At 43.6% G+C, this 27,530-nt stretch overlaps 1 protein-coding gene across 1 annotated transcript in view; it reads right to left on the bottom strand.

Annotated features, from left to right (window-relative positions):
* Nucleotides 1–27,530, bottom strand: part of XXYLT1 (xyloside xylosyltransferase 1) — a 279,339-nt gene that overhangs the window by 207,409 nt on the left and 44,400 nt on the right. Inside the window, exon 2 of the mRNA XM_068281152.1 lies at nt 9,262–9,409. Within this exon, the coding sequence (XP_068137253.1) occupies nt 9,262–9,409 (148 nt within the window). The remainder of the gene's footprint in view (nt 1–9,261; nt 9,410–27,530) is intronic.

Genomic DNA, 27,530 nt, shown 5'->3' with positions numbered 1-27,530 from the left:
GAAATAAGAGGGGGTTGAAATACATTGGTATGCAGATAATAGAATTCTAGATTTATCAGTATGAGGACACTGTGCTATGGGAGGTCTTCTCCCATTGGTCACCGCCGTCAGCTCCTCCATTGTTTACATTTACGCAGCGCAGAGCAGGGGTTTGTCTGCCAACTGCGTCTGTGTCTAGCGCCGCCTTACCACGTCACATGGGCAAGTTCCCCATTAGGCCCGCCATGGAGGGGTGGGTGTGGGAGTGATCTGGGTTTGAATGCGCCTATAGTAAGTGACTAGGTTAGTTTCCCATCAGGTCAGCAAAGGGCAAGACCGTGTGATTGGTGTTTTTGACATAGTTGAATTGTGATTGGTCACTTTTGGTGCATGCTGGCTATAAAAAGGGATACTGTGTTAGTTTGCACTTGTTAGCAGACAGATCAGCTTGATAAAGGGGTGGCTGCCCTGAAACCTTGCCATAAATATACTGGATGATGCCAGTTTACTCGACTCCTAGTACAAAGTATGGTGACAGTATATTTGGAAATAAAGGTGTATTTCTTCTGTGTTTTTTTTTTTTTTTTCAACTGATCTCACGTGCTCGAGGGCACGTGCATAGCGACAGCAGTGCTGCTTATCTTATAAAAACGTCCTGGAGCCGTTAAGAAACTCCAGCAGGACGTTTCAAAACGCCTGCTTGTTTTTAAGTGGTTAAAGCCACACCTCCATGTCCCCCTGTGGTAGTAAGAAAAAACAGTTAAGTGACCCCCAGTGATAGCCAATTATTTTGTGCATGCTGCTTGCCCATCTAAAGAGTGATGTCATGCATGCACTGCTCCATTGTCCCTTCACCTCTCTGCATAGCAACAGAGCGTGTCATCAGCTACACAGCTGACTTGTATCTCTGCAGCCCGGCCCAGCAATGTCACCCAAGGGGATTATGGTCCTGATCCACAACAGGCAACATCCATCAAAGGTGTGTATGCACCTTTTGCCCAGTAGTACTATCATGTCCTATGTCTCCAACTGGAGTAATGGGCCTCAAAAGATACCATTCCCTGTTTTGAGAGATCTTGTTCCAGGATGTCCCCGCCATCTTTATTTCCTCCTCCAGACTTTTTTTTTTAAGTTGCTTTTGGTCATCCTCTTCTTCTGCTGACTTAGGGATTCCATCTTAGAGCTTCTTTCTTGATGGAATATTCCTTGAGGGGAGTTTGGCCCATCCATCCCCATTCTCTTCACTTGATCTGCAACTCTACTTGTTCTTCAAGAGCTCTTCCCCACAATATTTATTTTTAAATTATATTTAACAGTTTCAACACTTTTTGTTATCTAGACTTTTACGTCCCATGTCCCACAGCCATACAAGATTTGATATTGCTCTGGAATATTCTAAGCTTTGTTTTTAATGAAATGTCATGAAACCACCATATTGGGTACAGTTGTACAAAGGCTGTGTTTATATACCATGACCTGGATAACTAAGAACTCTCATAGATATAAAAATACATTCAAAACTGTAGGTAAATTATATAGCCAGGCAACAGCAGTGAACACTGGCCACTGTATGGAACAAGAAAGCCTAACTCAGGACAGATCTCCCTTTTTGTTGAAGCATTGGATACAGTTTCCATAATGAAAAGGTATCATCTCTCCCTGGCTCTTATTCAATTCACTGTTTCTCCCAAGTTTTCTCCTAGCCGATATTTTCAAAACTTATAAATAAAATGCCTTTGAAACCACCAGCAAGAAAATATTCAGACTAAGTTTGATATTAGTTTTTGACCTACGTTTTGGTACTTTTTCAATTGCAGTGTTGAAAAGATATTTTAAACAGAAGACAAGAAATTATCTCCTAGGAGAAAACTTCAATGAAAAGTGAATTGAATAAAGGCCCCTGTCTCAGTGACACCTAGAGCTGTAACTGGAACAGGAAGTGAGAATACCCAGAAAATATCGGGACAAATACCGGTAAAGACAATAAATCCAAATCTGTGAAATTTCACTAGCTCAGACATGAAGGATTACAAGAAATCATCATTTAATGTTAATTCTTAAAAAAAGAATAATTCTTGAGAAGTAAACTTTTATTGCAAATGAATTGAGCCTACAGCTATAAGATTTTCCAAAACGTTCACATCTCTAAATAATGGCTTTTACTATTAACTAAAGTGTCTGTTTACGTTACACTGACAAACAATGTTCTAGGAACCTCTGCCGCCAACAAGTTGGTAAACTGTCAGCTGAGACAGATCTCTTTCTCTTTCACTTTGGCACTAAAGCAACAACCATGATCTCCAAATAGCACAAGCAGACTGTTAATTACATTCTTTGATCCTCCTCCACTTAGCATAACCCAGACAGACAGCGAGCACTCCTCATTCTCTGACCTTCTAATACTCTGTCAGACACAGTTACAAACAATTAGGTCAGACATCTTTCATTACAATGATTATTTCTCTTGGTCTGGTGTCATGACTTTCTATCCATGCAGAAGAGACACAAAGGAAAGGAACAGATCAGGAGAATCAGTCTTTTGCTTGTCTCCTAATGCTAGCCATACACCATGTGCTAGGCACCTGATGAACAGCCGATATCTCCATGACTGGAAGTAGTGATTGGTTAAACGCCTTGCACCACTCAATTTCAATCAGATTTCGTCAGAAATCTGTTCAATTGAAACCTTTTGAAAAAAAATCTTTTTAAGGCCTCTTACACACTATGAGGTCTTCTTATAAAAGCTTGTTAAACTTAATGTGTACAGACAGCGCTTGATAGGTTTACCGGCAATTACACAATTTGTGCAGCTGGCTTTACACAGTATATGCATTTCTTATATTGACTATTACACAAGCAACATTTAAAAAACATGCACTTTGCGGTGCTAATAAAACCATTTAAATGCAAAAACGCACAAGGGCATGATCATTTTGGGTAAAGTTTTAATCCTCTGCAACAACCATTAGGGTAAAAGCATTTGGTCACTTTCTATTGTATTCTTCTATTGAAAGGGAAGAAGTTCTTGCACCTCTCCCCTCCCCATGCTGACACACATCGTCTTGGTGCACTCAGCGAATGGCTTAGGTGCCACCAGACAATGTTATGACATCTATAGTGGTGATGCAGGACTTTTAGAGTAATTTAGGTATTGGTTACAGCCAGACCCGAATTGCGTCTTTCCAAGTTGCTTTAACTCAGAGTCGGAATAGTATTTAATGCAATAAATTCAGTGACAGCCACATTAGCCATCATCCAGCTCACCCTGCACCCCACAGTCCAGGCAGCGTTAGAATATATATACACCACCATACTATACTGCCAGGGTAGAGCAGTGTCTCTCATCATAATTAGAATATCATTTTTATGATTAGAATATCATCTCCCTTTATGAGAGATGGTGTTTGCTGAGTACCCCCTGTTGCAAACCACATCATCTCAAGTACCTCATGGCATGTATATTTTTGTGTTTAAAGAGAACCCGAGGTGTGTTTAAAGAATGTTATCTGCATACAGAGGCTGGATCTGCCTATACAGCCCAGCCTCTGTTGCTATCCCAAACCCCACTAAGGTCCCCCTGCACTCCCTCATAAATCACAGCCATGCTGTGAGGCTGTGTTTACATCTGTAGTGTCAGTCTCAGCTGCTCCCCCACCTCCTGCATAGCTCCGGTCCCTGCCCCGTCCCTTCCCTCCAATCAGCAGGGAGCGAAGGGATGCAGGCGGGGACTGGAGTTCTGCAGGAGGCGGGGAGAGCAGCAGACTGACACTATAGAGATAAACACAGCCAGCTCTGACAAGCTGTTTGTCAGCAGCGTGGCTGTGATTTATGAGGGATTGCAGAGTGCAGGGGGACCTTAGGGGGGTTTGGGATAGCAACAGAGGCTGGGCTGTATAGGCAGATCCAGCCTCTTTATGCAGATAATGTTCTTCAAACCCACCTCGGGTTCTCTTTAAAAGCATTCCAAACACCCCTTTATGTTTTTATTATTAAATAAAAATACTTATTCAGGCATGTTTAGGAATAATTTATAATTGTCTTTCTCCCAAAATTCACTGCAAAAAATTGACTATGACCAATTCAAGCACCTCCTAAATCCAATGCTCAGTCGTATGCGCTAAACGCACACTAAAAGAACAACGCGTTTCTTAGGATTTTGCAAACGTCTTCAGATCGATACAACAATAGCGCCTGTCAGCTTGGGCAAATAAGAGTAGGAGGCCACCATGTCACGTAGAGGGGCTCACTCCTACTGGTGCAAGATGACAGGCACTAACGTAACAGTAATAAATCTGGAGAAAAGCCAAAGTCCTGAGAAAACGTGTTGTCCTTTTAGTGCGCACCACTGAGGGTACACAGGCTGGCTTTGGGGGGGACTCAAGATAAAGTCTCGAGAAAAGTGTTGTCCTTGTAGTGCTAAATAAAATTTACATTTCCAGTTATTGCTGGCCTCCTCGTGCAGGAGAATTAACACCGTCACTATCGTATCGTGTCCCTCCAAAAATTGTCTTTGTACCATAGTACTATGGCATTGTAAAGGTCTCCTTTTTGTTAATAAAATAGCCTCAGAAAACAAGACATGCAGGCTGATGTTATCCACTAAAGCAGAAGGAGAGAGCATGTGATACCTCAGTTTACCACAGCTGACTAAACTACAGTCATACCTCAAAAAGTACCCAACCAATGCTAGACATGCAGGTGGGTCTCAGCATGGCACAGGAAGGACATATCTGCGCTTCCATTCATACAAGAAGGACATGGCTATGCTCTTGCTCACACAGGAAGGACATATCTGCGCTCACACAGAAATGCTAGTCTATAATCTTGGTGTGCCAAGGATGACGCTCCTTGCTTTGGAGTGGAGCACTACTGTAACTATAGGTGAACTTCTGGACTGTAGAAAAACAGGTCATCACCTTCTACCTTGCAGGTGAAAAGTGAGAAACTTCTACGGTAAAAATCGTACGTTTGAGTAACTTTTTTTCACGACAAACTTGAAAGCGTTCAAATACCACAAGAAGGGAGAACAATCAACCAACATTCAAGTTCCTTACTGCAGCCCTACTAATGAAACGAAATAAGGCTAATAAAAAAGTGAACTTATTGGACAAATGCTGGCGATGCGGGAAATCATGTAATAAGCAGTTTGCTGAGAGAAGCAGAAGAAGCCGGAGGAAATCCCACACAGAGAACTGCAGTGACAAAATCCTTCCTGTCTAAATGATTTTCATGATACACATTTCAGAACTGCTGCCATATGACATGGCTATGGATACCTTTGTCAGTTGACTTCAGGTCCAATTTAACAACTGTGTACAGTGTATATCCTGAACATGTTACCGTTTCTTTTTGCAGGAAAAAAAACACATTCACCCTGGTACTATGAAATATTCATATAAAAAGAAACATACACTTGCTCTAGTGCATGAAAACTATATCTGATTGCTACATATAGGGTTAAGTAGTATATGCCCTTTTACAGCTCTTTACTTGGTGGTTAAAAAAAACAAATCCAGTCTTTAGTAACCATGAGGTGCTAGATTTTCTGATTTCATATTTTAAAAGGTGGCTATATTACAAGAAACAACCTTCTAAAGGGACCCTGAAGTGAAAGGGATATGAAGGCTGCCATATTTATCTCCTTCTAAACAATAGCAGTTTCCTCGGCTGTCTTACTGATTCTCTGTCTCTAATACATTTAGGCATAGACGAGGTATGTCAAACTGGTCCTATGAGTGCCGAGGTCCTCACACATTTTTGACACAGCTCAATGGGTCTGAATCAGGAAAGGTGTGGTCCATCAGGTAGAACACATTCCTCGCTTTCTCAATCCATCCTAAACACTGGCATGGATCTGGCAAGCTTAGCTGACAAGATCTGCCCCCTGCTTATTTCAGGTGTATGATTCAGCTGAGTTCTCTGCCCGGTGACCGCCCAGCTGTCATGGCTCTCTTATAGGCAGTGCATGCAGAGGAAGTGGGACCAGCCAGCAGAGCAGTGAATTCTAATGAAAAGGAGCAAGAGACACACTGGCAAGCTCTCCTTTCTTGTGATTCAGCAGCAGAGGCAGAGAGTGTGAGAAAGATTGTCTGCTTTGCCAGTGTACAGTGCTGCTGCAACGGGTGTATATTATTTCGGCGCCGCTCAGTTCGGCGCGCTGAGAGCCAAAGGAAGGCTCTCACCGCTGCCACTAAACTCAGAGGTGGTGTTAAATACTATTCCCCCTCCGAGTTCTCGCAACTCTGAGGGAGATGCAATGCGGGGTCTGGCAGCCGCCAGAGCCCCGAATTACCGCTACGCACCCCACGCAGCATAGCATTGCTGCTATGGGGCGCCCAGTTTCGGCGCTCGGCTCTCAGCTGCAACCTCAAGTTACTGCCTAAATGATTTGATTCAGATTTTTGTCATAGCAATTCAGGCAGCAAACGCTAGCTGGCAGCAGCAGCACTTTACACTGGAAAAGCAAACAATCTTTCTCATACTCTCCTTTTGCTGCTGACTCACAGGATGGGAGAGCTGTGTGTGTCCTGCCCCTCTTCATTAGTATTCACTGTACTCCTGGCTGGCCCCACTTGCTGCTGCCATGCTGGGAGGCAGAGGCGTAGCAATAGGAGGTGCAGAGGTAGCAACCGCATAGGGGCCCTTGGGCCAGTAGCTCTCTATTGGTCCTGTGCTCATAATAATCACTTCTATAGATTCTTTGAATAGTGGTAATCATTAACAAGCTGTTATGCACCTCTAACACTGCAGTTGCCATTGGCAGGTTTTGGTGCGCCATATCAATTGTTATGTATAGAGTGCTTGGGGGGCCCCATTGTAAAACTTGCATCGGGGCCCACCGCTCCTTAGCTATGCCACTGCTGGGAGGTGAGCTGCTGGATCAGATGATCCATTCATACACCTCTGTCATTGATGTGGGATCTGGGGCCAGTAGGAGTGGAGGTCCTGGAGTTTGCAGGGTATTCAGGCTTCAGTCATACCACAGCTTGAAGGGTCTCTGGGATGGTAAGAGGGCATAAGGGGGCTTCTGTAGCATGCTAACAAATTTCAGCAGCAGAAGCTGAGCAGGGAGAGGGAGAAGGGGGGGTCATTTGACTGGCTGCCTTGAAGGAGACGCCACAGTGTATGTTTGGTGCAGTCCCCAAATGCTCAGCAGGGCAGAACTGGTCCCTGGAAGCCATAGCATCACCCTGTAACCCGTCTGACTAATTCAGGGCAACTAAACTGCTGCTACCATGACAGAACCAGGCAAGAAAACACACTTAATCAGATGGTCCCCACTGCATGCTGGCCCGAAGAGCTTACACTCCTTCTGCTCCCTGCAGGGATGTCCGGGCACCCCCTAGGGAGAGAGCTGCACTGCAATTGTGGGTAGACCTGGGGGCCTTTCAGCCACCTCCTGGGCCCTGGGTAATTGCTCAGTTTACCCCAGTGGAAGTGCTGGCCAAGTATTTCCCTGCACTGCTAGCTAGCTAATTTTTATTTATTTTTCTTAAAACATTACTTAAAACCCTTCCCAAGCATTTCATAAAAGCCAGTATGCATGTATATAGATCTCACATTCATTTATAATCATTTTCTTGTTCCACTGCAGAGGTAGACTGCCACACTTTAAAAGCCGTGAGAAATCTGTATAATTATGTGCTAAAAATACTGCAACGACTTCCAAGTTTAGAAAGATACAGGAGAATAGGCTTTCACCAATTAAACTATTAAGAGTCTCAGAGGCAACAGGGTCACATCTGTGCTTCGCAACATAGGCTCAAGGGAATTACAAGGATTAGATAAATGTGTGTAGACAGACACTCTCTAACACTGGCATATCTTATAATGTCTTTCAATGTTAGACTTACACTGCTAATGGGATATTAATCCAAGAATTTGGTGGCTGTCTAAAAGTGTCTGAGACATGAGAATCTTCTTGCTCTCCATGATTTAGAGGCACCTTTCATTTCCAGCAGATTGCACAGCAGTATGCACATGCCTGGGTCTCCAAAACTGGTAAAAAGTTTTAGGTCTGGGCTAAACTTTTTCAACATATGACAACTATCTCCCTGACTGGTAGGTATTGGTGCCACGCATGTACCTGTTCCATACGCATGCAAGCCTAACCAAAAAGATGGCAAATAAGAATTATCCACCTGGTGATATTCATAGCTCTGTAAATCTGCCTGAATAGCTTGCACGGACTATCTTGGCAATAAATCATATTTTTTGTGTAATTTGGTATAAAAGCAATTGAACTATCCACACTAGAAGTGTAGGTACTGAATACATATTAAAGTAATACTAAAGTGAACCTGGAAAAAAAAGAAAAAAGTTAAGATACCTATAGAGAGGAAAGGCTCTGGATCCCATGGAGTCTTCCTGGTGCTCTCTTCATGTGCTTGGTCCACCAATATTCCCCGTGAAAGTTACTCATTCAACTGGTCGAATAAGTCTTCGGAAGTCCTTGTGGAGGCGTTGAAGGTACTAGCATCCCTGAGTACTTCAAAAGACGAGCAGGCTAGTACTGTGCATATGCAGTACAGATGCAGCCATCTTCGAAAGCTCTCGGGGACACGAGTGATTTTAAAAAGTCTTCAGAGGTGTCTTCCGAAGGTGGGGACTTTTATTGGGGGGGGGGGGGGGGGGGGGAGAGCGGTGGACAGCTGGGGACCATGGGCACAGAAAGAGGACCGGGAAGACTCTATGGGATCCTGAGCTTTTCCTCACTGTAGGTCCTGTCCCGCGCCAGTCCTCCACGATCCTCCGTTCTTTCGGCTTCGCCGCCGGGCCACTGCGCTTGCGCGACTCTGGCCATGCGTATCCTTCTTCGTGTTCTAGTCCACAATAGTACTATTGCAAGCGGGAACGCGTACAAAGGATACTCTTGGCAGGGCTGCGCAGGCCTAGTCTTACAAGACGAGGAACAGAGCAGAGGCAGGAGAATGGAGGATCGTGGAGGCCTGGCGCAGCACAGGACGGCTGCTGGGGGCTTGCAGAAGCCCCAGGTAAGTGAAACAGTTTGTTTAAAAATGAACTTCAGTTCCGCTTTAAATGTATATAAGCTGTGTGTTCTAACATGTCAGTCACAGGAGTACAGTCTGAAGTAGGCTTATTAGCTGAAAGTTTTCTCTTTTTCTTTTGAGTTAGTCAATAAATGGTATCATCCTATTTTAAAACTTCCTGCTTTTACTGATGGCTAACATAGTACAATACTGCTACTACTGTACACTATGTCTTTCAGTCCAAATTAAAGTTAGAAAATGTGTAAGGACACAAAATAAAGATAAAGCAAACCTTTTGGCATTATGTGATGCAGAGCCACAGACAGGAAAAATATGGAGTCACTGTAGTAAGTTCCACTGCCAGCACTGAAGAGCTTCTGCATAGCCTCTACTATAGGGAATAACTTTTCCGTTAGGGCACCAACGTCATGGAATATCACCTACAAGGAAGAGAATAAACAGGTATGAATAAAATAAAAATGTTTTGTTCTGTTTTGAGAAAGGAGCCCATATTTCTAAACAAGAAAATTAGTGCATAATAAAAAGGAACACATTTTAGCTATAACAGGATTAGACCAGACACATTTTAACTGGCTGGGGTAAGGGAACATAAAGCTGTACCAGTTTTACAATGTTATAGGAGGCGTGCATTAGCACTGCATACATAAACAAACTAAAATCAGTATGCACATTTCCATTATATAGTTATTTTGGTGCAGTAGATGTAATGCCGAAAAAAGAGAACATCGATCCAATTAAACGGCTAACATTTCTGGTACTTTTCGTTGATAGGACACAACCACTTCAGGGAGGTTAGTGTTAGTCATTGGAGAGGAGGATGTTGGTGTTCAGCACTAAAAAGGGGGAAGTTACTGTCAGGCACTGGAGAAGAGGAGGTTAGTGTTAGGTACTGGATTGGGGAAGGTTAGTGTTAGGCACTAGAGAGGGGGAGGATAGTGTTAGGTATTGGAGAGGGTGATGTTAGTGTTAGGCACTAGAGAGGAGGATTTTAGTGTTAGGCACAGGGACACATTTACCATAAGGCACTGTAGGCATGTGCCTACAGGTGCCTGATAATGGAAAGGCGGCCCCACTACCCTCCCTGAGTGCCTCCCTCCTTCCCTCCCTATGCAGAGTCCTGATAAGATAGTAAATAAGAGATAACTCAACCTTCTCTCGCCATTCAGCTGACAAGATCTCCCTTCCTGTCAGGGGCACCTCTAGCTATCTAATACTTGGGGACACTTCTAGCTGCTTAATATTGAGGTTCATTTAGCTACTTAATACTTGGGGGCAACGCTAGCTACTTAATGTTGATGGAACGCCTGGCTACCTAATACTAAGGGGCACCTGTAGCTACCTATGATGGGCAAGGAAGTAAGGGAGAAGTGACAGCTGGGACAGCCAGCACACTTGCGGTGTTGGAGTTTGTAGATTCCTAGAGGGCAAAGTCTAAGGTACCAGGACATCTGTGCCTATAGGCTCCTCTGAGGTAAATCCGGACCTGGTTAGGCACTACAGAGGGGAAAGTTAGTGTTAGGCACTAGAGAAAGGGAGGTTAGTGTTAGGTACTGGATTGGGGAAGGTTATTGTTAGGCACTAGAAAGGAGGATGTTAGTGTTAGGCACTAGAGAGGGAGAGGTTAGTGTTAGGCACTAGAGAGGGGGGAGGTTAGTGTTAGGCACTAGAGAGGGGGAGGTTAGTGTTAGGCACTAGAGAGGGGGAGGTTAGTGTTAGGCACTAGAGAGGAGGATGTTAGTGTTAGGCACTAGAGAGGAGGTGTCACAGGAGCCCTAGTGGTCAGACCGCAAATTGCCTTCCAATCGGTTTCAGCACACCGATCATGCAAGCTGTGGTTGCACTCGGTGCACGGAAATTGACGGAACTTGGGCAGCAGCCCGACCAGAAGGGAGCCTGTGAGGTACGGTAATTACAACTTACACAGGGTATAACTGCCACCACCACTGGTATGGGCCAGTGGACCCGACTGACTGACTAGTCCTGCGAATACAAACGGTTAAACACACTCTATTCTGTCTAGATATCAACAATAGTAGTGTCTCTTCAGAGATCTGAATTCAGTTCCTGTGTATGCTGAATAATAGGGTAGCAGAACAGTGAATTACTCTGGTAAAGTCTTTTATTCACGGCAATATAAATAAATAATATATACAGACAATCATTAAAATCAACAATTATTGAGACATTAATAGCGCAGTATGAAAAGAAAAGGGAAAAAAAAATACTTAGGGTGTGTGGAAATATGTCCATTCTGGGAAAATCATGAAGTTCCTGGATTCCTTGCTGGGGAAATATGAGCACATGGAAAATGTCCTTTGTTTCAGTTCAGACAAGATGGCCGCCAACCACATGGTCCCCTGGCTGGCAGTGTGCTCTCGTGAAGGTGGAATTTGGAGGACTGAGGGAGGAGTCCCTCGCAACCACTTTTAAACAATGCCCATCTTTGGGTGGAGCCTTAAGTACAGCCCAGGGGTTGGACAGGGGCGGTGAGCTCCCTGGAGGGGTGCTCTATGCCCACCAAATATGACATCTGTTATATCTCGGCTTCCGCTTTCCGAACACACATGACCCATCACATATTCATATTTCTCAGACTAGGCCAGTTCATATGATACCAAACTTGGGCATGTTTGCATGCCCGGTTAAAAAAAACAGTGGACTCCCCCGAGTTCTGTTTATGCCAGTGGCTCCAATTTAATAGCAAAATACTCACAAGATCCAGACCAGCAGAATGATATAACCTTCACATTTCTCACCTGAACGGTATTGCTTAAACATGCTCAAAATCCTAAACTCCATGCTTTCTTATTCAGTCTATATGGCTCCGGCCAGTCTGGGGGGGAAAGCAGGTTTTGAATAGCCCCCTGCTGGGATTAGCTTCCTGAAGGCAAGGGTTTGTTCCTGTTCATTAGCATATCAAAAGAGCCATCCTGCAATTAAGCTGATGCCATCTCTCTGCTGAGAAAAGACTGCAGATGCTCCTACACAATCAATCCAGAGTCTATTGATCTGAAGCGCAATCGATGCAGAGAATCGAGTGCGATCGTTTTTTTCTCACAAACGGTTCCAGACACGTCTGCGGCCCCGAAACCGTCCGTGACAGGAGGATGTTAGTGTTAGGTACTGGATTGGGGGAGGTTATTGTTAGGCACTGGAGAGGGGAGGTTAGTGTTGGCATTGGAAAGGGGAAGGGTAGTGTTAGGCATTGAAGAAAAGATGGTTAGTGTTAGGCATTGAAGGAGGGGGTAGCTAGTGTCAGGCATTGGGGGAGGGGGGGGGAGGCAATGGAATGACTAAAGGTTAATCTTAGGCACTGAAGAGGAGGAGGATAGAGGATAGTTTTAGGTATTAGAGGAGAGGAGGATAGTGTAAGACATTGGAGAGGGGAAAGTTGGTGTCAGACATTGGAGCGGGGAAGGATAGTGTTAGGCATTGGAGAGGAGGAGGATAGTGTTCGGGATTGGAGAGGAGGGGGATAGTGTTTTGATGGGAATACACAATTATTTTTTTTAGCAGATTTGCTGGCCTATCGATTTCTAAGAAAAAAATCGATCAGAAAAACGATCAAAATCAGATTGGGCCTGTCAGAAATTATCTATCGAGCCATCTATCTGCCAAAAAACTCATTATATATTCCCAGCATTCGGCAAGAAGCGGATCCTACTGTTAAAAATGGCCTTGCGACAAACAGAATGCAGAGTCCCGACCTGCTCTGTTTTTCAGGTCGAGCGGATGCACTGCCCATAGCCACTTACGGTGCTAATGCGTCCGACCCGAGAAAGTGGAGCAGACACTGAACTGGTCCACTCCAATACGAACGGGCTGAAGCACTGCGCTGCAGTACTGAGCCTTATTTTGAATCTCTTTGCTAGTATTTACCATCTCAACCTAAAAAAAAAAAAAAAACAAACAAGAAAAAACATCTAGCAATCCTCTCCTATCATTAATGCCTTTCCCTTTCCATGTCCTAACCCTGTTCTGAATGTAATCTATTCTTTTCCCATCTATGTCCTTGCAAACACCTTAGGGTTGTATTATTATGAGATTATGTATCACATCCAGGGTCATAACAATAGACCCTGCAAGGGATGCAGCTGCAGAGGGGCCCAGAAGCAGCAGGGAGCCCCGTGGGGGAGAAGTTTATTTTCTCTGTTCTGAGAGACTGACAACTAAAAAAGTTTTCTGCTCTCTGCACAATTGTTCTAATGACTGCATCTGCTCAGCCACTGATACGTAATCATACAAAGTTTTGCAGACAAAGATTTGTAGACAGTCCCTATTAAGTGTGCAGCAGGCTCTTGTGTACAACTCCCTCGCCCCAGCCTCTCTATCCCTCCCCAAGTGCTCTGTACTGTAGTGATGCTGGAGAAATCTACAGAGCCAGTTCTGACCCATCAGAGATGGAAGGAGTGAGTATAATAAGCTGAAGCTGGAAGCACACTCATCTGTCAATTTCCGTATGCGTTTTCTGCACACCAAGTGTGTCTGTATGTGTGAAAACATGCACATTTTACCACAGAAGCTAATCACAGATAGAGAAAATGTGAGCAGTGCTTCACTGCTGTCTGTTTTTATCTGCATGGGGAAAACACATTTAAGTGTGCACTAACCAAATGAATAACATTGGTTCTCAGTTTACCTGTACAGAAAGCAAGGGGGTGGGGAGGGGGCCCCATCCAAAGTTTCAGAGGGGGGCCCAGTGATTTCTAGTTACGCCCCTGATCACATCTCCTGCTGTGCTTTAGAGTACATAATTTTGTCACTTAAGTGTCACTCACAGGAGCTCACAATCTAATCCTACCACTGTCCAATATTTAACTATGTAGTACAGCAACAGAGGCGCCAAGTAGAATAAAATTAGTTAAAATTGTTAAAAAAAGGGGAAGTGGGTGGAGTCACCTCCCATCTGAAAAAATGGCCAGACAACGGGCAAGCTACTTACAGTCTAAAGTAACATTTATTATGAACTCCAAAAGTGCAACGCGTTTCACGGGTAACAGTCCCGCTTCTTCAGGCAAACAATATTTGGAGGGTGCAAGGTCGGGTCAAGAGTCAGATATACTCACAAGAAAGGTCACACTCTGGACCTTATATTCCATACTGGGCTGTCAATAGCCAATGTGGAAATTAATCCTGTTGCCTGGTCAGACCATCACACTATCCACTTCTCCCTTTCAATACCAGCTGTCAAACACCAGGTCAAGAATCAAATAAAATATCGCTGCTTAAAAGGGCTAACACCTCAAGATATCCGAGATAACCTTAGCTTTGATGAATTGAATGAATCCAGTTTGGACCCTGATACTCTGGTGTTTAAATACAACAAATGTGTGTCCTCCACCTTTGAGACCATTGCTCCTCTGTGCACCAAATATCTTACTCCACACCATCATGCACAGTGGTTTGATAACGCCATAAAAGAGCTGAAAAGACAAGGCCGAAAATTTGAGAGACTGTGGCGCAAATCTCAGTCCCCAGAAGACAAACATGCCTTAATCCTCCACTTGAAGAGCTACCAAAAGGTAATCACGGGAAAAAAAATCATCCTTTCTATCACAAGAGATTGCAAATGCAGTTAACAAACCAGCCCAACTGTTCCGCACAGTGGAAAAACTCTGCAACCCGGCATGTCAAAAACTTAATATCAAGTCTTCAAAGGACCTCTGTGACCAATTTGCCCATTTCTTCACAGACAAAGTCTACGCTATAAGGTCCGCCATCCAACTTACAGCATCTGAGCCTAATATAAAACCGAAAACCATTAGCAGAGACAACGTAACACCTTGGTCAAACTTCAAAGAAATTGATCAAGAAGTCACATCAAGCATCCTCCTTCACCTCCGCCTAACTACCTGTGACCTGGATCCTGGTCCAACACAGTTCATGTTGAACTGCCCCGACCTGTTCATACCGGTATTCCTCAAAATCGTTAACTGTTCCCTACAATCAGGGATATTTCCTAATAGTAGTATTTCCAGTGAAAGTGCGCTCAATAGTGCAAATTATATATCTCAATCTTATTGCAAACAATAAATTATATGCATATATATCTTCCTTGTGTCACAACACCTATATACTTTTCCACCTGTTTTTTTACAGGTGGAAAAGTATATAGGTGTTGTGACACAAGGAAGATATATATGCATATAATTTATTGTTTGCAATAAGGTTGAGATATATAATTTGCACTATTGAGCGCACTTTCACTGGAAATACTACTATTGACAAATAAGAAAACATATTTTTGGAGTGCAGCACTAGTGGGTGGAGCTATCATGGAATTGTATGAAACTTTAAAACGGGGTCAGATTGATTTAGATTCTGTATTTGCTAACCTGCTGGGCGGTCTGGACGAGCTCAGCTCGTCCAGTACCGCCGGAGGCTGCCGCTCAGGCCCTGCTGGGCCGATTTGGCTGAAATAAAAAGCAGCACACGCAGCCGGCACTTTGCCAGCCGCGTGTGCTGCCTGATCGCCGCCGCTCTGCGGCGATTCGCCGCGAGCAGCGGCGAAAGAGGGCCCCCCTAGCCGCCTGAGCCCTGCGCAGCCGGAACAAAAAGTTCCGGCCAGCGCTAAGGGCTGGATCGGAGGCGGCTGACGTCACGACGTCGGCTGACGTCGATGACGTCACTCCGCTCGTCGCTATGGCGACGATATAAGCAAAACAAGGAAGGCCGCTTATTGCGGCCTTCCTTGTTTATTCTGGGCGCCGGAGGCGATCGGAAGATCGCCTCCGGAGCGCCCTCTAGTGGGCTTTCATGCAGCCAACTTTCAGTTGGCTGCATGAAATAGTTTTTTTTTTATTAAAAAAAAACCCTCCCGCAGCCTGCCTGGCGATCTTAATAGAACGCCAGGCAGGCTAAAGAACCTGACACACAAAATGGTGATATTGAAAGCTGCTTCAAGAATATGCATTCTCTAATGACCAAAGAGGTAAATGCATGGTGGGATATGGCCAGTCTAACAAAATCCATTAAGGAAGGGATTATACCCAAACGCTTCAGATATGACATAATGGTATATGATGGAGAAGAAAATGATGAGAACGATAAGGAATTAGGGGAGTTTCTGAATGAATGTGGAGTGAATCTGTTGAGAATTTTATTAAAGCGGAAGAATGCACGGAGTGAAAGATTAAAAAAAGAAATTGAAGAAGGCAAACAGAAAATTGAATCTTTTAAAGAAGTTGCTGGTTTTAAGACGAGGGTTGAAGAAATGGTCAAGAGTCTCACCAAAATTGACAGGGAAGTGAAAGAGACAAAAATAGGAAGATTCCAACGTGAATGGCAGGAATATAAGAACAAGCAGGCATATAAGTGGCAGATGGAGCAAGCTAGGAGGAGAGACAACAGGGAACAGGAGGTGAGCAGGGTGGTGGAGCAACAGGGTACAAAGAAAGTATTAGAAGGTGAGTATGGTGCACAGCGTCAGAGGATGGATAGAGTCCAGCGGGTTCAATGGCATACACCTGGGAAATGGGGTTCCCCAAGAGGGGGAGGCAGATGAGGCATGGATAGTCCAAAACAACAGGCCCCCAGATGGTCTAGAGGGGAGTATGTTCCATATCAAAATAGGAATTGGAAAGTCCAGAATGGGTCGGGGAATCAGATGTATGAGGATCCTAGGTATGGACCGGGAAGAAATCATCAGTACAGACCCAAACATGAGTGGAAAGGGCAAGGACAGAGACAGACTCAGGGCCCGCATGGTGGCAGGGATCCCTTTGCACATCAATATAATGTAGCAACACAGAATAGATCTGATGAGTTGGAGGATGTTGGAGATGATTTTTTAGGGAAAGTATGGGAGGAAGTCAGGTGTTCGAGGGAGGGGGGGAGGACCCTGGGGGGATGGGAGGAACAGGGAAAAGAGAAATCGAAGAGGATGCAGGGGAGGCAAAAGAGAAAAGAAGAAGAGTAACAGAGGAAAGAGTATCTTCAACATAAGTGGTATTAAATTAAAACCAGAAGAGGCAATTCTGGATAAGGGATTGAAGTATGCCCCAAAACAAGGGTTAGATAAATTTGGAGCATATATTGATATTCAAAAATATGTAAGGAAACTTAATATCAAAAAAATACTTTGTGACAAAAGAAGGCCCCACCAATAGACTCAATGCCATAAGAGATACGGAATATGTACACACAGAATTAAGAAACAAGTCAGTGTTTAATCCAGGGGATAACAGTAAAGGTAATACAGTCGACATTTTTAAGAGATTGGTAATAGGAGATTTGGAAAAAATAACTGATGACCGAAAAAAGACAGAGAACTAATAACAGCGTTCAAATTGGCAGATCGAAAAGATCTCATGATAAGTCCGGCAGATAAGGGGGGAGGGGTGGTCGTAATGAGAAAAGATCAGTAAATTGAGGAACTAGATAGAATAGTAGGAGATACGGAAACATACGAGAGATTGAGGGGAGATCCCACAAAGACATATAAAGATGAGCTAGGGGGAATATTGAAAAGAGGATTAGATGAGGGTTGTTGAATGATGGGGAGTTTAGGCATTTGCTTATTGATGCACCCAGAATCCCAGTAATTTATCAGAATCCAAAAATACATAAAAGTATGGAGAAACCGCCCGGAAGACCTATAATTAGTGGCATTGATGGACTCAATCAAAGAATAGGTGAGTACATAGATACATTTCTGCAGCCTATTGTAAAGAATTTACCACATTTAATAAAAGATACAAAAGAAATGCTACAGAAATTGGAAACGATGGAAGAGGGAGATCTGCTGGCAACAGCAGATGTGTCCTCATTATACACTATAATACCGCATGAGATGGGAGTGAGGGTGGTAAAGAGGGCCCTGAGAAAGGAGGGACAACTTAGGGAGAGGCAGATCTTGTTCATATTGGAGCTATTGGAATATGCTTTAAGCCACAATTTTTTCTGGCACGCAGGAGAATTCTATCGTCAAAAGACGGGATGTGCGATGGGGGCAAAATTTGCCCCGAGTCTGGCAAACATTTATGGACAACTGGGAATGCGAGGTATTAGAGAAAGAGATGAGTGCCGGAGTGAAGAAATGGCTACGGTATATAGATGACCTGTTCATAATATGGACAGGGGGGCGAGGAAGGTCTAGGAACATACATGGAATGGGTCAATGAGAATGAGAGGGGTATAAGGTTGACGGCCGAATGTGATATGAACAGGGTCTGTTTCCTTGACTTGGATATATACAGGAAAGAGGATAAGTTGTTTACAAAAACGGATTTCAAAAAAACAGATAGAAATGGATACATTCCCCATTCAAGTTGCCACCATGGAAAATGGTTGAAGAACATTCCAAAGGGACAGATGTATCGAATTAGGAGGAATTGTACTGAGGTTGAGGACTTCAGAAGACAAACAGATATGATCATGGATAGATTTGAAGAAAGGGGATATCAGAGGGGGCCTCTCAGAGAGATGCGTGATGCCATTGAAAGAATGGATAGGATGGAATTATTGCAACCAAAGAGACAAACTAAAAATATAGGTGAGGAGTATCAATATGCAATAGTGTTGGATTACAATATGAAATACAAGGAAATTGAAAGGGTAATAGAGAAACACTGGAATGTACTAAGAGCAGATGGGATTCTGGGAAAAAAACTGCCTGCGAGACCTAGGTTCATATATAAAAAAGCAAAAAATGTACAACAAATTTTGGTTCCCAGTTTTATTGATGGCCCCAGAGGAAAAAGGGGGGACCTTATGGGAAATAAAGGGTTTTTTCCATGTAAAAATTGTGTTGGATGTTGTGAGGCGAAACCAATCCGAGGTAATCAATTTGTAGGGTATGTAAATGGAAGAGAGTGTGAAATTAAGGATTGTATTACGTGTAACAGTAGCTATGTGGTATACATGGCGTGGTGTCCATGTGGATACCAGTATATTGGTAGGACCACCAGGCGTTTAAAAGAACGTATAGGGGAACATGTGAGAAATATCAAAAAAGAAAATATATGGGGCATAGTCTGTCCAAACATTTTTACAACTGTCATGCTGGTGATCATATGAATATGAAATTCTGTGGGATTGAAAAATTGAATCCAAACTGGAGAGGATGCAACCGTGTGAGAGATATCGAAGCTAGAAACTAGATGGATATTTGAAGTAAAAACTATGTACCCTGGAGGTTTAAATGTTGAGATAGACCTTAATTGCTACATTGCTAATGATTAGGGAACATGTTGATAGGGGTATTGATGTCGTGGGAATGTATATTATTATGGAAGGAATATGTATAATTTATGCTGTTACAATATGGGACATAGATATATGTGTGGGTTGGGGAAGGGGGAGGGGATGCACCTGTGAGAATATGGGATGTAGATAGGAGGCATATGTTTAGATAGGATACTGCTAGCCATGTGAGCGTTTGGTATGAAATCTGTCAGTCTGGAGATGTGGACAGCTTAAAGTTAATGGGGGGAGGTGGTTAACTTATAATGAGTTAGAGAATGGAGAGTGGGAATAGAACCTGTTGCATATACGCTTGTTGCGCAAGATGGGGGGTAGGCTATAGTCGTGTAGGCGGAGATTACGCCTGTTTGGCCGCGTTGGCGCTTGGGGCGTGTGAAGGTTGGCTACATGTACGCTTGTTACGCAAGCTGGGGGTAAGATGTAGCCATAAAGGTGGAGATTGCGCATGCCTGGCCGCATTGACATGATAGGTACGTGATGTTTGGCGTGTAAACGTATGGGACGTAAGTCACTGCGGAAGTGAATGTGCTGGAACGCACAGGGCGGAAGCCCATAATCGGACTTCCCATTACGCTCCATATGAGGCAGACGTTGGCTGCCGATGATTGGGTGCCTGCTTGTGGAAGCATGCTGGGAAGGAGGAGGAGTTAGGGTATAAAATCTATTGGTCTAACGTCTCCAGCCCCTGATGAGTATTTGATACGAAACGCGTTGGGCGGAGCATAAGGACGTGGACTACAGCTCGTCTTGTGGATACTATATGCGCATTGTTTTATGGAAACATGTGAGGGCAACTCTTTTAAATTAAAGCAACAGTTTTACGCTATGGAGACTCCTCTTTAGTCATTAGGTTTAAGCTTGATGAAATATGGATACTATGGAGATCTAGACTGGTGAGGAGACAGCGAGATTGGAATCTACTAAGCGCTGTGGCTGACCTATAATTTGGCAGCATTCATATAAGGTGAGAGGCTGGAGATCTTGGTGGCATTTATGCAACACAGTTTGGTGAAAGGTGAAAGCTGCTATTCAAAATCACTGATAATAAACGTAGAAGCTGTCTGTGGGTTGGCAGCCAGCATAGAGGGTGAGGAGCTGTGATACCTGTATGTGGTGGGACCACATGAGAATTCTTATGTGGAACTATATGATTATATACAGAATCACGCTATGTTTGTTTGTGTTTTTTTTATGGTCACATCTGGAGTATAAAGGCACAGAGAATTGAAGGATTGGTGGAATGTATTGAGAGCGCAGTGTCCGTGGAAATCTAAGGGACATTTCCTGCTTTACTGAAGGAAGCAATCATCAGGCCTCTCCTCAAAAAACCCTCCCTGGGCCCAGATGCAATGACCAGCTACAGACCTGTCTCTAACCTTCCCTTTCTGGGTAAGCTAATTGAAAAAGCTGTATACCTCCAGCTAGAAGCCAAAATCCTACAAAACAACAGTTATGACCCATTCCAGTCTGGCTTCAGGAAACATCACAGCACTGAAACTGCCCTCATCCAAATATGCAACCACCTGCTCATGGCAAGAGACAGAGGAGAGTGCTCGATCGTCATACTGCTAGACCTTTCTGCAGCCTTTTATACAGTTGACCATGACATCTTGATAAACAGGCTACAGGAATACTGCGGCATTGATGGCATAGTACTTCAGTGGTTCCAATCCTTCTTGAGTGGCAGAACCCACAAAGTATCTATGGGGCCCTTCCTGTCCACCCCTGTATCACTTAAATATGAGGTGCCCCAGGGCTCATGCTTTTCACAATTTACATGATACCGCTTGGAAAACTAATCCAAAAACATGGCCTGACATACCACTGCTATGCAGACGACACCCAACTATATCTTTCCTTCAAGCCTGGTGTGACAGACCTAACTCGAACCATAAACGCCTGCTTACGTGAACTACAGCAATGGATAAATGACAACTGGCTGAAACTAAATGCAGGCAAAACTGAAGTCCTTCTGATTGGAGGGCAGAGCATGATAACAAAACAACTTAACTTGCAGTCTTCACCACTTGGAATAGGAGGCACGGATCTGCGCAGCTCTCATCATGTGCGTAGCCTGGGAGTTCTAATTGGTGGGGATTTAAACTTCACAACTCAAATCTCTGCTGTGGTGAAATCATCCTATTTTCACCTGAAGAACATTGCAAAAATCAAGCACCTCATCCCCCCAGAAGATCTGCCAACCTTAGTCCATGCCTTCATCACATCCCGACTGGACTACTGTAATGCTCTCTACACTGGCCTTCCAAAAAAGGCCTTGTACCGCCTACAGCTGATACAGAATACTGCTGCCAGACTGCTAACCAACCAACCCCGTCACTGCCACATAACCCAGTCCTGCACTCCCTTCACTGGCTACCTATAGAATGGAGGGTCCTATTCAAGATCGGCCTACTGACATTTAAATCCCTGAATAATCTAGGCTCTGGATACATGAAAGATATGTTGCAGCTGTGTAGCAATCCCCACATTCTCAGATCCACAGGTTCTAATAATCTAGTCATACCCAGAGTCCATTTGGAAACTTTTGGTCCCAGAGCCTTCTGTCATGCTGCCCCTACGTTTTGGCACTCCTTACCTCAACAGATCAGGACAGCTCCATCCCTGGACGTGTTTAAATCCAGACTGAAAACCCACCTGTTCAGTTTGGCATTTGCAGAAATATAACTTTTGTTGTGTGAATACTTCATCCTACTACCAATTACTGAATCTGAGAGCCTAAGCGCTTTGAGTCCTATGGGAGAAAAGCGCTATAGAAATGTTATTGTATTGTATAGCGCCTGTGTTACAGAGGCGCTATATCTGACTCTTGACCCAACCTTGCACCCTCCAAATATTGTTTGCCTGAAGAAGCGGGACTGTTACCCGTGAAACGCGTTTCACTTTTGGAGTTCATTATAAATGTTACTTTAGACTGTAAGTAGCTTGCCCGTTGTCCGGCCATTTTTTCAGAAGGGAGGCGAGTCCACCCACTTCCCCTTTTTTAACAATTTTAAATAATTTTATTCTACTTGGCGCCTCTGTTGCTGTACTACACAATTGTCGAGTCCACCCCGGGTGGATGGGTGTATCCCCATTTCCTTCTATCTACAGAGAGCAACTTCTTAACCCTGAGCGGGATCAGGTTATAATTCTCCCCACCTGCTTGTTCAGTGGTTGCCTTGGAGGCGACCCATCCTTGTCAGTATAACCATTGTGTGTGTTTACACCAGACATCACGTTACTAACATACTACACCATATCGGGCTCTCGGTTCTTCCCCTTTCTTTCAATATTTAACTATGGTACTTTTCCATCTTCACCATGTGCAGATTTACTGCGATGTGAGACACTGATGACGTCACGGTACAAAAGCTTATGTTTGTAGAAAGGAACTTATATTTGAAGTGCTATTTAGGCTAAGGTCCAACAAAGAACATATTCTAGCTAAATTAAATTCCATTTAGCTGTGCAGTGTTGTCTAGTTTCAAACTATTTTATACAGTCTCATTTGTCTTAGTAGTGGGTATGCATGCACAAAGTGGCATGACATCACTGGTCTCTTGTCCGGAAAATAAATCCACTAACTTTCTTTATAAATTCTTTGGTCTTAAATATAATAGCATACCCCTTTGCCAACCAAGACAGTAGGATCGTAGCCAGAGGGTTGGCAATAAAAGAACATTGAGTCAGCTGTAATTCAAGAACTTAAGCTACAGCCAAGGTACAATGCTTCCGTAACCGTTACAAGATACATATGACACATCTCAGGCAAAATATTCTAAGTTGGTAGACGGTTCTAACACCAGTATGTTGAAAATCTTCCAAGTGTCCAAATCGCTCTATCCACATTACAGACAGCAACTCAGCAAAATAGAAGATCCAAATGATACGTCTAAACAAGTACAGGAATTTCCACAAGCCTTGGAAAATCATTAGTCCACCAGCTGACATGTGAGCTTCCTCTGCAGTCATAAAGCATAAATATGAAAACCCAGAGAAGATTTTAAAGCATTTATACATACAACAAAAGCAGCTAATAAATAAACGGACCATCAGAATTTAAAAGATTTAAAACAAGTCACCGGAGTGGTCTCTTATCTGTAGGACTAACTTCATCTTGAAACTTTCTCAGAGGTTTGCAGGGTAGGGCTAGAATCCATTCCTTAAAAAACAAAAGAGCACCTCCAACATGCTAAATAATGAATTTACTGTGCGCACTATTTTCAGAAAAGGTACAACCGGCTATTCAAAAGTAAATTTACTCACTCGCTTGCCCATGAATCGCTAGCATTGTTATCCCCAAATCCCCCTACCTGGCAGCTTTGTTGCCGCGGTCCACCCCCCAATCGGTAGGAGCGAGCACAGCATTTTTTCAGATGCTGGTGGGGTATAAGAATGTTAGCGATTTACGTGCAAGCGGGTATGTAAATGTACTTTTTAACCGGTTATTTTAACCGACAACAGTATAGCCACACCCTTTGAGACTTCGTCTTAGCTCCAGGGCGTAGATATACGTAATCCGTTGCAATACTCCCTCCCGTGCATTTCCATGTGCATACCAGTCGCCACCCGTTAGAACACTGATCAGTGAATGGGAACAGGCGTTCCCAAAGCCGATCAAAGTGCCTGTAATCAATGATCACAGACATCAGTAGGATGCCAGTGGTCATTAACGTAAAAACCAGGAAAAGTGGGCAAATAAAATGTGTGGGTTTTATTAACAGTAGCACATTATTTTAAAACTATAATGTTTTTCTCAGGGCTGTGGAGTCGGTCCAAAAATCCACCGACTCCGACTCCTCAGTTTAGGATTCCAGCGACTCCGACTCCTCGACTCCGACTCCTCTAATTTGCATATTACAATTTTGTTGATTAAAAGTATGTAACATGAAATTCGTCTCTTAACTGCCAACGCTTAGGAATTTTACAAGACAACTGAAGTGAGAAGGATATGTAGACTACTATATTTATTCCCTTTAGACTAAAACTAGTCCTTGGTAAGAGTACTTGTAAAAGGTACAAACCAGAACAAAGAACATCTATCAGGCCCTAGGCAATGTAACTGTGGGTACATGTAAGAGTGATGTGCAGGTACTCTGCAGGGGAATGAGGAGATTCTTCCTCTATTACACATTCTTCATGCACAATCTGAACAAGGTTTATGGGTGACAGACAACACCTCTGTGTTCAATGTGCACAGCATTCTCAGTGGATTCCCTGCAGCTCTGTGGGGAGTGCATATGTATAGTATAGTACTACTGTGTAACAAAGTAAACCTGAGACAGATGAAATTAAAGTTTTATACATACCTGGGGCTTCCTCTAGCCGCCTTCAGGATAATCAGTCCCTCGTTGTCCTCCTCCACCACCTGGATCTTCTGCTATGAGTCCAGGTACTTGAGCCAGTCGGGCGTAGTGCGCATGCACACACTCCGCCGCCAGGAGCGTACTACACCTGTGCAGCACTATTGCGCAGGTGCAGAATGTTCCTGGCTGTGGGAGCGGCATGCAGCCGGACAGCGCTGACTGGCTGAATTACCAGGACTTATAGCAGAAGATCCGGGTGGTGGAGAACAGCGAGGGACTGATTAGCCTGAAGGGGGCTGGTGGAAGCCCCAGGTATGTATAACACTTTTCTTTTAATTCGCCTCAGGTACCCTTTAATTTGTAGTCACCAAACTAAATTTTAACAACATATCAAATTATTTGATTTCATGAGCAAAGAGTGCATACATTTGCATAAATCAGCATCAACGCAGAATTATTTCCATCTCATTGACTATCTCTATTAGTGACACAGCTACACATCAGGCTTTATTCTTACAGCATAGATGTTATTTAGTATATATAAGATTCCTGTGTACACATCATATATACAGTCACAATCCGATATGTATATCTGACCTTAAAAATACGGGGACTGCTTTATTGAAGCAGCACAAGTAACTAATTTTGATTGGTTTATTTCATTTTTGTGGACTAAGCACAGCTATTACTGTATATATACATTATTTTTAATGACTATTATCTGAGAAATAGAACATTTTATCATATTTTCTATTTTAATTACAGTTACAAATTCATTAGGAGTCGGAGTCGGTGCATTTTTTCCAGACTCCGACTCCAGGCACCCAAAATTGCCCGACTCCACAGCCCTGTTGTTGCCCCCACCTTTCCACTGGTGCAGAGGGCAGGGTAAAATTGCCAGAACAGCCTGGCAGTCCTATGTGTTCTGCAGCATAACATGTGCAATATCAATGTGCGCACACTGTACAGAGGGGAAATGCCAAGAACAAGGGAGCCCGCAGAGCCTCACAAGTAAAAAGGGTGGGGGCTACAACTGTGGGGACAACAAGGCTGCTCAGATACAGAATTACTGTCCTTTCAATATGGAATGGAGCTCAGCGGGATATACTTTAAAAATCCTTGCAGACAAAATTATTTATTTTAATTATATCCAGTCACAGAAATATGACATGGTTGCTTTCCATGAGGCCAAGCTTAAGTCCAGCAATCTATTACAAATTGGTTTCAGTATATCCTGCAATTATGATGCAGAAATTGGTTTGTAAGTAAATGTCCTCGCTTTTCCTGCCAGACCTGCATTATTGTTTTGTTAGCCCTTTTTTTTTCATTAGTTACAGAAATCGTTATCTAGATTCACCTTCTTCGCTCTCAACTAAAAAAAAAAAAAAAAAAAACAACCTGTCTTGAAGCTTTGTACACATAGATGGTTCTCGGCTGAGGTGGCCAGTAGGGGCTGCCGAGGATCTAGAGCACAGGTGTGGAACTCCAGGCCTGGAGGGCCAGATCCATGCCAGTGTTTAGGATGGACTGAGAAAGAGAGGCGTGTGCTCTACCTGATGGACCACACCGTTCCTGATTCAGACGCATCCATTAATTTGAGCTGTGTCAAAAATGTGTGAGGATCTGGGCCCTCGAAGGACCGGTTTGACATCGCTGACCTAGGGTGTGTACAGCAACCCAACTCAGCAAAGTGCTGCAGAGGGCCATAGCTCTATCCCTTTCCCTGCATGCTCCATAATGTTCTATCGATTTTGGGCCCTCCACATATCAACAAAAAATATTGCTAGCCTGATTACTAGCAATTTGTCTGTATGGCGTTGGCCCCAAACGGTTTCAGAGCGAATCAAGTGTCAATCCCACTTTTACAACATGCCTTGTAAGTGTGTATGAGGCTTAACTCTTTACTGCCTGACAAATTGTAAGTAGACAGAAACTGAGACTGAGAATTTAAGTCAGTGAATAGAGCTGTGGTGAACATCAGACAGAGTATGAGGAAAGAGAGGGGAACTGGACAGAGCTCATGTCACTTTAGCTAAGTGTTAGTAAGATCACAGAGTGGTAATTTTGAACAGAAAACTCTTTTAGGCCTGGGACCCACTAGCAGCGCTTTTTTAAGCGCTTGTGATTTCCAAGGGCTCGTTTCCACTATCGCGAATCCGCATGCGTCCAACGCATGCGGATTCGCACATGTAATGCAAGTGGATGGGCCTGTTTCCACTGTAGCGTTGTTGAGGTGCGTTTTTTTCAGCGGTGAAAAACCGCACAAAAGAACCGCAGAATTCGCATGCGAATGGAATGCATGCGAATCGCCGCTAATGTATTTAATAGGAAATTCGCATGCTGCTTTGGTATGCAACTTTTCATGCGAATTCGCATGAAATCAATGGAAAAGCACATCGGCATTGCCATGGTTAAATTTGCATGCATCGTCATCCATGCGAATTTTCATGCGAATTTGCACGAAAATTCGCACATGCGAATTTTGCCACAGCGATTTCGCAACGCAATAGTGGAAACGAGCCCTAAAGCTCTTGCTAATGTAATGTTATGGGGGATATTAAAGAAAAAAAAAAAAAAACATCCCTCATGTGATTTTGTATGCTCAATCAGCATACCTACAGAAAAGCCACAGAAATGCAGGGAGAACACATTCGACACATTCCAGTAGCGTAGCAATACAGGATGCAGAGCCTTTGGACCAGAGGGGCCCACTAGGGGACCTCCCTCAACCCCAGTATTAGTTCTTCAATGATCTTCTACTGTATATGTGCTTTGAATAGTGGTAATACTTAAACTGTTCCCCGCCTCTGCTTACACATCTCATACTGTGGCTGTCTTGGCAGGTTTTATTGCAGCATATAAATGGTTATGTATAGAATACTTGGGGGGTCTTATGTAAAATGTGCACTGGGGCCCAAAGCCCCTTAGCTATGCCACTTACACATTCTATACAGATTGTCCAGTAAATCATATAGTTTCACCACTGTAAAAGAATGCAAGATAATTAGAAGGGAATTTTAGGGTAGCTGAT

This window comes from Hyperolius riggenbachi, chromosome 4 (assembly GCF_040937935.1).
Source record: "Hyperolius riggenbachi isolate aHypRig1 chromosome 4, aHypRig1.pri, whole genome shotgun sequence".
In the NCBI taxonomy this organism is placed as follows: Eukaryota; Metazoa; Chordata; class Amphibia; order Anura; family Hyperoliidae; genus Hyperolius; species Hyperolius riggenbachi.
This window is presented reverse-complemented; position numbering and strand designations above follow the sequence as displayed.